Source organism: Berghia stephanieae, chromosome 2 (genome assembly GCF_034508935.2).
Source record: "Berghia stephanieae isolate SIO BIC M18660-M18661 chromosome 2, UCSD_Bste_1.3, whole genome shotgun sequence".
Lineage (NCBI taxonomy): Eukaryota > Metazoa > Mollusca > Gastropoda > Nudibranchia > Aeolidiidae > Berghia > Berghia stephanieae.
The window spans coordinates 80,365,708-80,379,757 of NC_088361.1; the positions used below are offsets into that span (position 1 = coordinate 80,365,708).

The 14,050-nt window shown below is 35.9% G+C and overlaps 1 protein-coding gene across 2 annotated transcripts in view; it reads right to left on the reverse strand.

Annotated features, from left to right (window-relative positions):
• Nucleotides 1-14,050, reverse strand: part of LOC144965619 (uncharacterized) — an 85,080-nt gene that overhangs the window by 52,971 nt on the left and 18,059 nt on the right. For both annotated transcript variants that reach the window (XM_078901161.1, XM_078901160.1), the window contains exon 2: nt 6,922-8,079. In XM_078901161.1, coding sequence (XP_078757287.1) covers nt 6,922-7,727 — 806 coding nt within the window. In that variant the 5' untranslated portion in view covers nt 7,728-8,079. The remainder of the gene's footprint in view (nt 1-6,921; nt 8,080-14,050) is intronic.

Sequence of the window (14,050 nt, forward strand, 5' to 3'; positions counted from 1 at the left end):
GTTATTTAAATCGATCGATATTTGAAGGACGAGTTTTCTGACCATTTTTTAAAACGTCTCTGACTAGATTACGGCATTTAAATGGTTAAAGGAGCAAACGGGAGAGGAGGGGAAAAGGAAATGCTGGACAGATAACATCACGGAAATGACTGGAATGAGATTGGAATAATGTAATGAGGCGGCAATTGATCGTGGAGAATGAATGGAAAGCCATGACATCCAACCGCTGGAACTGGATGTAAAGTCAATGAGTCATTTGCAATTTGGTGGTTGATTAATAATATTAATGTCTTTAAAATCGATTTTTAAAACAAATTGAGAACATTTCAAATTTATTTGAATGTACATCAGCGAGTAAGCGCACGGAATAATATTCTTTAGCATATTTATTTCACATTTTCTTTTGTAAATTTTGAACGGCTATCTGGTCTTGTGTTATTCCACTCGCTTTCGGGTCGGAATGTCTTGGGTTCGAGCCTCGCTAGGCGAATAGTTGAGTCTTTACTCACATTAACTCATATGTACTCAGGTGTAAAATGAGTTCCTGGCCGTTAACAGCATTGTGTCTGTTGGAAAAAAAATAGCAATTGCCTCACAGGCGCCATGTGTCTCGTTCTATATGTTACGTGTTGCTATTGGTCTGGGACCGTTTCTAAAACGCTTTGAGCACGTTTAGTGGATATTGCTCTATATAAAATCTCACGTTTTTGGTTGTTTTTTTTTTTTTTCTATGTATCAGAGTCAATCTTGTGATTTGATATACTAAATTGGTTTATTTGTATTTGGGTTTTGTTGGGGGTGGGGGTGGGGGGGGGGTTGCCGTTGTTGTTTTGTTTGTTTTTGATTTTGATTTTTTGTTTTTGTTTTTGTTTTTGTTTTTCTTGGCGGGGGTGTTGTTTTGATTTTGCTTTGTGACGGTCTCTCTCAAGCCGGTGTTACTGTTGGGGAGATGTAATTGCCAAAAATTGAATTTATGATCATTAATGTTAAATATTGATGACCTTTAACTGTTTTATTGCGGAAAATAATAATAATCGCTGTCTAGATTCTGGCATAATACCGGTTTACGATTTTAGGTCATATTCATATTTTAAAAAGTGACAAATAACCCAATTGTTGCTTTCGCTACAGGTCCATCAAATTTTTTTTTCTCCATACCGGTTCGTAGGTGCAAAATACTGAGAACCACTTATCTAAGTAATTCATAACTGGGACTAATTATGTTTTTTCATTCAAATCAAATGTTATGAAGCGGACAGACGTCATTTTTAAAAAATAAAATTTAAAAAATAAAATAAGATTCCCTTTATTCATCCCCATGGGGAAAGTTTTCTCTAGGGTCTATTCCAAGGAAAGACTGGAATAACCCAGGTGTCAGCCGCAGTGCAGCGCCGCAAAGTGAGCTAGGGCGAGGTGACTTGCTCAAGACCACACAGTGCGGCGGGTGATCGAACTCGGTACCTTTCAGGTACGAAGCAAAGACCATACCTCTGAGCCACGCTATCCCATATTAACATCACAAATATATACCTTTTATGGATACTTTGACTGTTTTCTTATAATCATAGACCAGGGGGCAGCGTGGCTCTTTGCTTCGTACCCAATGCCCTCTCTGATTGCTATGTTCGTACCCGAAAGATACCGAGTGTGAATACCCACTGCGCTGTGTAGCCTTGAGTAAGTCACGTCGCCCTAGCTCCATTTGCGGCGCTGCAATGCGGCTAATGCCTTGATTATTCCAGTCTTCCCTTGGAATAAACCCTAGAGACAAATTTCTCCTATGGGGTGAATAAAGGGAATTTTTTTAAATTTATTTTTTATTACTTTCACCAAAAGAGCAGTAACACTGTTGCTAACTCGAACCTCATTGCAGTCCCAAGTAGTATTGCTGTCACTGTTCTATTAGAAAGATAATGAAGTTAGGGCAGGATAAAACCGAGCCCGACCTGAGAAGGCTTAATATGCACATAATATGAGAATAGAGACTGGAACAGCTATGGAATGAAGCCATTCCCACGCCATGTGCATCTTGTTTAATTTGAAACAAATCAATATTCATTCTCGTCAGCAATCTTTGATTCATGTATTTCAATTAATTTCTTTGGAACTCCTTTTGGGGCTTCAACAAACGCATGGAAAATTAAACAGGGGACATTCTCTTCATCTGCATAGTTTTTCATTAATTCATTTATTAATTCGTTTGTATTTTTATCATGGTTTAGTCATCATATCATTGTTTGATGTTTGTTCGCCTACACACTTATTCATTCTTCGATTCATCGCTTCTTTCATTTTATTTACTTCAAGTTTGAAAATTATTTCCTCATTATAATAATATAACACCTGTTAATGATCAATAAAAAGAATACATTAAAAATCATTTTTTGTCAGTGGGTATGGCAGAATTGTTTTAAAACACTTCATTGAAACATTGAGTCCATGACAATGGTAGTACAGGGATTGGGTTGTTTGTGATTGGACAGAGACTAAGGCTAGTCAAGACTTTTGTGTGTGTGTGTGTGTGTGTGTGTGTGTGTGTGTGTGTGTGTGTCTAAAACGTTTTGTCATTATGAAATTAAAGTGAGCTTTTATATAGAGCAATAGCCACTAAACGTGCTCAAAGCACTTTACAAGGGGTCCCTGGTCAACAGCAACATTTAACATTTAGGACAAGACATGACGCCTATTAGGCGATATTACAATTTATTTCGCACAGAGACAACGCTGTTACGTCCATGGACTCATTTTACACCTGAGTAATGCGAGATAATGTGAGTATAGAGCCTTCTCCAAGGACTAAACTATGCGCGAGCGAGGCTTGATCCCAGGACCTTCCGATCCGAAAGCGAGTGTCATACCACAAGACCACATAGCCGCATGATTAATTAAACAACTTCAATCCACCTTTCCTTTAGAATTTGTAAGTCAATTCAGATTATTTATATTACTGTTTTTTAATTTCATTTGTCCATGTATCTCTGCTCCACCCATTTACCTTTTGTGCTTAATTAAAAAGCCACCTGATATATTAAAGCGACAGTCAATATATTATCGTGGAGGATAAATAATGATGATGGGGAAGGGGGATGAGGAGAAGTAAGCAGTTCATATATCATAAAAGGGTTTAATCTATTTCTTTCATCATTACCGATAAGGGTTTTGATGGAGAGAGAAAATCTCTCTATCCTCCTCTCAACAGGCGCCAACATAATCATAAACCTAAGAGGATGAGCAGTTCTAGACTGTAGTGGTCTTTAAGAACTATGCTAACCCTTAGTACAATGCTTGACACTGACAAAACTCATTTTTAAAAATGTTGGGCAGTTAATTTTCATTCATGTTTATATAGAATAAGATGTCCTCTAGCTTGGACTTCTACAGAAGAACCTAAGGCTGCTTTCGAAGGTTTAAGACTGAAACTTTTGAAAAGTTGGGATGAACATACCTAATTTGATAATTCATCGACATGAAGTAAAAAAACGTTTTCTAACGAAAGTCTTCAGATGTTTTCTTTTTGTTTTACTTTTTTTTAATTGGTTCGGTATTTTATTTGGGGGGGGGGGGGGGGGGTGTACGGCATTATGGTTTAATGATGACATTATGTTAGAAGCCGATATGACATAAATACGGTGGAGGTGTTAAATACGTCTACAGTATCAAACAGCCAGCCATCCTCTATCTACTTCTCTTTACGGTGACGATCGTGGATGAGGAGGCAGAGGAGTAGTATGAGTAGAAGGAGGTGGAGAGGCAAGTAGGAGGAGTAGATGGGGGAGAAAGATGAAGAGGAGGAGGAAGAGGAGGAGGAGGAGGAGAATAAGAATGATTATGATAACGAGAGTAACACGAACAAGACACCAACATGTTCTGTTTATAATAACAACCCACCGAGTAATTGAACCCTGGACAAACTAAGAAGACGCTTATCGTGTTGTTTAGAAAACTTAAAGAATAACTATATCATTATGGATACCAATTACGCTATCGAATAGCTTCATCGGTAGTCTCCTGGAGACTCTCAAATATACGCCTTACAAAGTAGCACAGGGCACACTTTTTCGTGTTCTATATTATTATCAAGATTTGAAAGCGCGATTGTCAGTGCTCCATTATCGATAAATATGGAACATGAATAGTTTATGTGTTGATTTATCTATAGTGTCTTGTTATGTAAGACTAAGGTAACGATAATAATTACACAGTGTCTTGTGGTATGACACTCACTTTCGGATCGGAAGGTCCTAGGTTCGAGCCTCGCTCGGCGCATAGTTGAGTCCTTGGAAAAGGCTCTTAACTTACTTTCTCTCACCAAACTCAGGTGTAAAATGAGTACATGGCCGTTAACAACGTCGTCTCTGTCCAACACCTAACAGGTGTCATGTCGTCCTAAATGTTAAGTGTTGCCCAGGGAGCCCTATTAAAGCGCTTTGAGCACTTTTAGTGGATATTGCGCTATAGAAAAAATCTCAAAGCTCAATTTATTTCGGTCTATCTATTGTGAGTTGGGTAGTCTGTGAGGGCGTGTCCCAAGATCAGCTTCTTTGACTTTTAAAGAATTAATTAATTAACAATTCTGATTTTACTAAATTAAGCACGACTAATAAACTATAGTTGGCAATCATTGAACCCAGGAATAGGTACTGACAATCAATAACGCCGTAAATAAAATCGTGATCTCGTTGAGATGACATAACATGTTACGCCACTGTCTACAACAGCATAAACTGACTAAACATCTTTTTGCATTTAAAAAAAAACTCTACTTCATATGTTGTTAGACAAAAAGCCCCTCCCCCCACCCCCCAAACATGTCAGATAATATTCGTAATAATAATTAATATTAAATTCAACATTCCTTTAGTAGACCTTGATAACAAATATTACCGTTGCGTTGATAGATATCGCCATAAGGGTGGCAAAGTCAAGCGATGTTGAGAGCAGTCAGTCGTTGGATGGGTGATAATGATCGGAAACCTCATACATTATACATTTATAAACATTATCCCAATGAAAATGGAATTTAAAGTCTCTGCAAAAACGTGTATTGTTTAAATTATTATCTTTAGCCTGCTGCTGAACTAAAATAAATCATGAAATGCGTTTTATTAATGTTCATGGATTTAGTTGGACACACACGCACACACACGCACGCACACACACACACACACACACACACACATGTATACTTCCTTGTCCGATGTTGTCAGAGTTTCGATTTTCAGCCATTTGGATTGATGTGGTGACAAATTTGTTATATCGTTAACAATATTAAATAAATTGCTCACCTCGAGAATTGATTGTATTGTAATCTAATATCTAATTCGTCACTTTGTCATTCATTGAGTTGTGAACGAGGAGAGAATTTGATCATACGGTAGAAGCGAGGAAGTGATGAGTTCGGTGTCGATGGTTCATCGTTCTGTATGTGACCAGATTTCTGGCAATCAAACAAATGCCAGCTTTATCAGTGGACGTTTTGGGTGGAATGAGTACGTGTGTGTGTCTGTGTGTGTGTGTGTTAGAGAGAGAGAGAGAGAGAGAGAGAGAAAGTGAGAGAGAGAGAGTGAGTGTGTGTGTGTGTGTGTGTGTGTGTGTGTGTATTTATTTGTGTCTGGCCATTCGTAACGCGATTTGGTAAACCATTTTTCGCACAGTATTTCACTTGATCAGGGTGTGAGTCTAGATGAAAAACTGACGGCTATTCTAAGAAGCAATAAGTGCTGCTGTTGGCTTGAGACCTTTGTAAAGCGCCTTGAGTACATTTTGTGTATGTTTCTCTATGAGAGGATGTCAACCAGAAGCAACCTTGCTATAAGAATGTATGCCTGGTATTTTCGACCATACCATTACCTTATAATCAAACCAAAAGACTGCTATTTTCAAATGTCAAAACATAAAAGTAATAATAAAGATGTTCCATAAAAATAATAAAATTAGGATTGACAATCATAACGTCACCATCCTTATATTCTGACATGGAATTCACCAACTAATACAGCAGGGCTTTTGTAAATATGCAAAAGCACATACCGGGTGTTTCAAACTTATGTCCTTGTGGAGAAATCAAATATCACAAAATTCGTTGAACATAAAATACATCCACAGCAAATAAACTTTTTTTTAACCATTCGGAGAATCAGTTACGTATGTGTTACCAGAAAACGCACATCCACTAATATATGATGATTTTATTAAAGGAGATGCACAAATGACATCCCTTGCGCAGCGTCACACACATTTGCGTACTCTCGTGATGTGTGGATATCTCATAAAGCTGTTGGTCAATAACCTTTACTAGTTGTTCCACTCGATGTCTCAGTTCATGAAGACTGGAATTTTGCACCTGACATTTGATCTTTTAAATACCCAAGGAGAAAATCCAGAGGTTTCAAGTCGGGGCTGTGAGAGACTTTCTCAGTGTCTCTTCGACAGAATTTTGAACTTAAGCCACATTTTGTCCATGCGTCTTTTAAGATGCTCCCCCCCCCCCCCCTTCTCTGAATGGGTCCCCGAGAGACAACCACTTTACCAAAGACTTTCACACCATCTTCTGATTGTCTTGACAAACGATGGTACGCGTTATTTCAATTCAAATTGACCTTTCCTTTGTGACTTCAAGTGCAAGTATCTTTCAACACGAAATGCTTGTTTTTTGTTGATGTTCATGACATGGCTATTGTGTCAGCAGTTGTTACAATAACGAAAAGATTTTGATGCAGTATGACTTCTGAATGTTCATGTTTACTTCCATTCAAATTTGGGGCAAATCGGTTCATAAACAATGAAGTTATAGAATACGTGGTGAGGGACATTAAGTTTGAATCAGTAGGTATAAAATTAATAATCTCACAAATCTTACATCAGCAAAAATCCAGCGAAATAAAAGATCTTTTTAAAGAGACTACGAGAAGAAACACTCACCTGACAGACTCTCTAGACTCCTTCTGTAGAGATTCCCCATTGATATCCATTATCTCGTCATTTACCTTGATCCTACCATCAAGATGACATCTACTTCCTTTTGTAAGGGAGACCACCTTAAACGTTGCCGAAGATGACTCCCCAGGAGATCCACTTTTGGTACTGACTTCGTCAGGATCTCCTCCCATTGCCTGGTCACCGTTCCTGTAGTCCTCCAAATTATCACCCCGTCTTCCTTTGGCACACGGAGCTAGTGAGAATCTGTTACCATGATCAGTGAAGTAGCTATTGCCACTGTCAAGATCGGGTGATGTAACACAATCGATTTCTATTCCAATATCGTTCAATCCTTCTGTATCAAGTTGTACTGAAAAAATCAAATCTTTTCGAGGCGGTTTAGACGGCGGTGGAGTTCTTGCAACTTCGTTATCGTTTTGTTGGTAGGCATGATTTATAAAAGGCTGAGGATGTTGGTGTTGATGAGGATGAGAGTTTTGATTATGGTAATGGCGTGGGGAATTGTTATTTCTAGGACCGCAATCTGGCTCTGAAGCACGATGGTGATTGTGTCGAAATGTTGACATTACAGGAGAAAAGGTTCGAACCGAATTTACTGAACCTGTGTCGCTATCAACATCATGAGGGTCAAAGTTGACATGAGAAGTAGATGCTGACCTTTGAGGAAGTCCTTCCGGTCTATTCCGTTCACGGCTCCTGGCGCGTCGTAATTTGTCACTTCCCTTACGAATTATGTTGTTGTGATTATTGGGGATTATTTTATATAAGTATGACTTTAGAGCATCCATTTTAAAAGAGAATTATAACAAAAATCCAAACAACTGTGTACTTTTTCAAAACGTTCTATAAACTATAAACTTAACATTATCCTCTGCACAACACTCATGAATCATTTCATACAGGAATGATGTATACGTTTTATATTATTCCTATCATTTCCATGTCAGTTGATGATGTTTTTCCACGTTGAGTCGTTGAGTCACTTACTCTACGAAAAATCCAGACTGAAACCGAAGAGGCTAGACTAGTTGATGATAGAAGGTGTAATTTAAAGAAGACTTTGGTTAACACTTTAATGTGTTACACAAGAAGGCTTGCGACGTGTGATGAAAGAACGTTTTCAATAAATCTTGTCCTGGCCTGAAAAAAAAATAGAAAAAATAGACGTTGACAAGTTGGAAATGAAATCTGGGAAAACATATTTTTTGCATCGCTTGCTTTTCAAGAGCTTCCTGTGATAGAACGTTTTAATTTTATTGGTTTTAAAAGACGATGCAATTTAGAGTTGTTTATTTTTAATTCTTGCGAAATTGAAGAAGTTGAACAACATAAAATATATGACGGGTAGTTAGAATTCACAATATAAAAACAGCTAGACAAAAAGAATATTGACAATATTAAAATATGAGGGATAATCTGCTGAACACTGACAAGACACGATTTTTTTAATTTGGCCAGATTTTTTTCCTTTAAATAGCAATGAATAAAAAAAAAATTTAAACAAATTTGCCCCCCCCCCCCAAAAAAAATAAAAAAATATTAAACCTGAAACTTGAATGGTCTCTTTATAATTTAGAGTTTGATCAAGTTTGGGATCTTTCTAAATCATCGATTTTAAAAGTGTCAAAAAGAAAAGGTTATTTTATCATTGTGTGCAAGTATTTGATACAGGACATTTCAGGAAGTTGTGACATTGTGATGTTCCTGTCCAATATTCTCAAATCACAATGAAATTCTTGAGGCTATAAAGAAATCATTTAAATTGGAACAAGCTGCTGACATTTATCATAAATTGAAATTTTATATATAGTTGGTCAAATATTAATGCGCATCGTGGTAAAGTACTCACGTTATTGTTTGTCTAAAGAAATTCATGGATAAAGGAATCAAATACAATCCTCTCTACAGTTTTCCAAACAAATAAGTCGGGAGTAATTGAAAGAATTTGACCTCAAATATGATGAACCATAGATTGCCATGAGTAGTTTTGAACAAATTGTCACTGCAAGAACAAAACTTTTCGGAGATTTGGTGGATCAACAGTTATCCCGAAGTGAAACCAACTGACTGACCTCACGAAAAAGGGCATTTATTTTATTCTCATTATAACATTAGTCAATTATAAAAGAAACTAGACATTTTAAATTTGCTATTATCTCTCATAAGAGAAAACTTATTGGCTTGTGGTATATATCTAAGTAGACATTTGTTTTTTCTTTCTGTTGATATATCGCACGCCTTTATTGAGACAAGTTAGGAGCAGATGCGATTTTTAATGATTTTGGTTTTAAATATCTGCAACTTTTCAACAGTTTACACAATTTCAACAAATCATACACTAAAGGAAAACTAGTTGTGTCTAGTTTCAAATATGTATATGACACTATATTTGTTCCAACCTGTATTAAACTATTGTCGGAATAAAATGTATAGTTTCTGTTGTAAAATACATTTTATAATTAAAGTGAATTTTTAAAATGACTACTTATGAAAAGCATTTTCCACGGATCCATTATGCTCCATGTGCTTCACAAAACTTCATTTATTTTCCAAGCGTAATCAAATGCTATCGAATTTTCGTTTTCTACAGAACAAGTCGCCGGTTGTATAAGATCCAAACCCTCGACCCACCGATCCAAGGTTAATAACCTACTAATTTATCATCAGCTAAACCATCACAGCTGGATGGGTAGAGGATCAGAGAAGAGAAAAAACAGTTTGGATTCATCCCTTGATATGTGAATGTTTTTAATTGAGACATCGGCACCCTGTTAAAAACTGGCGATGCAAATGAAGTAAATAAATGAAGTATTCCATATGATATATTATATTCCATTTTGCTTTTAAAGATCATTGACACCTTGTAATCGCTATCTTTCGACTAGGAAGCGAAATGTCAATAAATGCGAGTCAAGTTTACATGAATTTCTTTTGAACTGTTCTTTGTTATCAAGAACCGAAGTCCTGGTCTTGGTATTACATTACATTTATGTACTAATATTTACAAATGGTCCCGGACCAACAGCATAACTTAATAAACAGGACGACACATGACGCCTGTAAGGAGTCATCACAATAATATTTTTTTCTAATAAGACGACGTTGTTACCTACCAGGTATTCATTTTAAACGTTAAAAGGGTGTGATGATGTGAATGAAGAACCTTCTTCGGAGGAGTCAGCTTTGCGCCGCCTACATCGAGACTCGAACCAAGGACCTTTAGGTCTATAGCCGACTGTCATACCTCAATACCTCAAATCGTTCTTTCATAAAAACCAATCAGGTTTTCGTACGAGTCTTTATTATAAAACCATGGTTAGTATTGCTTGATGTGCAAAACGTGGAATTTTCTATGAAAAATAATATAATATATGGCTGTCTGAGCTCTCTGGTGGAAAGATTTATAGAAACCAGTGATAAAAATGAATGGTTTAAGATTATGAAATATATTATTTACCTTCTGATTTACACGACGATATGCTCCTATAGCTAACCAAACAATTCCTGTCTTATCCTGTTGTTATCGTCATCATCATAATCATCATCACCATTGTCCTCCTCATCCGCCCCTCCTCCTCCTCCTCCTCATCCTCCTCCTCCTCTTCCTCCTCCTCCTTATCATCATTATCATCATCATCATCATCATCATTATCATCATCATCTTCATTATCATCATTATAATTAAAATCACTATCCTCATTATTATTATTATTATTATTATTATTATTATTATTATTATTATTATTATTATTATTATTATTATTATTATTATTATTATTATTATTATTATTATCATTATTATTATCATTATTATTATCATTATTATTATCATTATTATCATCATTATTATTGTTATTATTATTATTATTATCATTATTATTATTATTATTATTATTATCATTATTATTATTATTATTATTATTATTATTATTATTATTATTATTATTATTATTATTATCATTATTATTATTATTATTATTATTATTATTATTATATTATTATTATTATTATCATTATTATTTTTATTATCATTCCATCATTATTATTGTTATCTTTAATAGTTTCAATATTAACTTCGTCGTCTCTGAGTTATAACTGATGTGGACAGATGTTTTAGGGAGAGAGAAAAAAAACCCCTCAAAAATGAAACCAATTATCTATAATTTAGAGACCAAGTTCATGAGATAATAAATAGTCCACATGATGATGGGGGGGGGGGGGGGGGTAATAATACGAGAGCGACGCGTACAAGTACTCAACTTTTTACCTTCAAATGTCAAAATAGTCAGGTTCATTGGTTTTGACACATAAAAGCGGGATTTATTATACGTAGTGTCCACACACAAAAAGACAATAAAACAATATACAAATTGTGATTTTGTACTGGATTTTTTGGGTTCGTTTGTGCGGCTATGGGGTCTAGTGGAATAACTCTCGCCTTTAAGAACTTGAGGGCTCAGAGCGCGCTGAAAGGTTGATATCTTTGAAAAGGATCTTAACTCGCATTCTCATGTGTAAAATGTGTACCTGGCCGTTAACAGCGTTGTCTCTGTCGAAAAAATTGTAAAACAGAATACCGTCTAACAGGCGTCGTGTCTCGTCTCTAAGTGTTCAGTGATGCTGTTAGCCAAGGGACCCCTTGAAAAGCGCTTTAAGCTCGGTTAGTGGACATTGCACTACATAAATGCTCAAGTTTTTGTTGTTGTTTAAATTGTTTTGTATTATTTTTGTTGTTGTTTTCCTTTGTTTTGTTTGTTTGTTTCTTTGGGGATTTTTTTTTTTTGGTTTGTATGTTTTTTTTCTATTTTTTGAATTATCAGTTTTTGTGGATATGTGACCAGTCGTTTCAAAACAGTATGATGACGGAGTGAACTTGATTGATGTTAACATTGAATTTTAAGTTATGATCTATATCATACGCGACACAAGAAATACCATCATTGTAGATAGTGGGGATTTGTTTCTTAAACTACATAAAAATCTTTACAAGTAATTAACAAAAATGAATACAACAGCTTCGACAAAAGAAAAACACCAAACCCGGAATGTTTCGGCTCAAAACCCTTCTTCAGCCAATAACAAAAACAAAAACAAAAAACAAAAACCATTTCTACATCACCTAGAATCCAGACAGATGGAAGAGAATGCTGTCTGATTAAAATAACTAAAATTAAAATAAATTTCCCTTTATTCATCCCAGAGAGGAAATTTTTCTCTAGGATCTATTCCAAGGGAAGACTGGAATAACCCAGATGTCAGCCGCAGTGCAGCGCCGCAAATTGGGCTTGGTCGAGGTGCCTTGCTCAAGGCCACACAGTGCAGCGGCAAGTGATCAAACTCGGTACTTTTCGGGTACGAAGCAAAGACCTTACCGCTGAGCTACGCTGCCCCCTGCTGTTGATTATTGGTGAGTACGGCAGTTCTGCCGTAATCTGGAAAAACCCATATTTGAAAATTTGGCCAGAAAACTCGTCCTTCAAATATCGATCGATTTAAATGACCCTCATCTTGGAAAAAAACCCAACTCTATAACCTTTAAGAGTTGTTTCGCCTAGATGAGGGCCATTTAAAGCGGTCGATATGTGAATGACGAGTTTTCTGGCCAAATTTTCAAATATGGGTTTTTCCATAGTAGCAGAGTAAATTGGTTAAATAAGCACTAATCATTTTAAAACGTATTTATTCGCGTGACTGTAAAATAATATTCTGGATAATTGCAAGATGAATTCTCACTTTGATCGTCACAGAAAATGTGTGCAATGAGTACGTCATGGATAGGGATTTGAAGATAAAAGCTTTCAAACGCATCAGCACCTCAGGAAAATCGACAAAGGCAAAGGATAAATAGAAATTCAGGATCAAAATCCTAGATGGATTCAACACGGAAGATGTTATGCACATTGTGTTGGCAGATGTAAAGGACGTTTCTTTAAAGATTAACAAAAAAGAGACAAAGAAAGAAGAAAGTAACAAATTATGTAAGTCTGTTGGCACCAACTGCTAGCACAACGAAGAAAGCGATTTTTTTAAAAACGGGTTTCATAAAGTGATGATACAGATGTCTCGAGCATTTTAACTTTCATTTATCTATCTACATTGCGAATTTAAAATATTTTCTTAATTCTAGCTCGTTCATAGCCATGTTATGTCTCACATGGAACAGAAGGTTTTCCCGGTTTCTGTAGCATGAAACAGACAAGTCCCAGGTTTGAGAGTTGGGTTTTTTTTGGGGTTTTTTTTTTTTTGGGGGGGGGGGGTTGTTTTTTGTTTGTTTGTTTTTTGTTTTGTTTTTTGGGGGTTTTTTTGTTTGTTTGTTTTGTTTTTTTTTTTTTTTGTTGTTTTTTTTCCAAGATGGGGGTCATTTAAATCGATCAATATTTGAAGGACGAGTTTTCTGGCCAAATTGTTAAATACATGTCTTTCCAGAGTACGGCAGTTAACTGGTTAAACAATTCAATGAAAAATAATGGGAAAATATTTTTTCTAAGTTAATGATGAGTTTGATTAGAATTGATATTGACATAACGATGAAGACTTTGGAAGCAAGCCCTGGTGTATGTTTTGTATTTGTCGCCACGGGTAAATGTAATTGGCAAGAAGCTGACAAAATTGTCACAATCTAAATTATCAATGTTATGAACTAACTTGAATGATTGGCTGAGATCATCCCTTTTCCTTCTATATTTTCATGACGGGCTCTTAAGTCAAAAGTTGGAAACCAATCAATTTTAGTGTTTACGAATACGTTCCTCGTTCCATACAGTCAAACTCCTGTAGTGCTAAGAACTATATTATATCACAATATTTTTTAATTTAATCTAATTTCTGAGTAATAGTAAATCAATACAGTATAGTTTACCGGTTAACTGCCGAATTCTAGAAAGACTCGTATTTAAAAATTTGGCCAGAAAACTCGTCCAAATATCGATCAATTTAAATGAACAAGATGAGGGTCATTTAAATCGATCGATACTTGAAGGACGAGTTCTCTGGCCAAAATTTTAATACGGGATTGTCCAGAGCGCGGCAGTTCACTGGTTAAAGTAGGGCCGCCTCCAATTATGGCGGCATGGCCAGAGTATGTTTACCACTATGTAAACGTAATTTATTG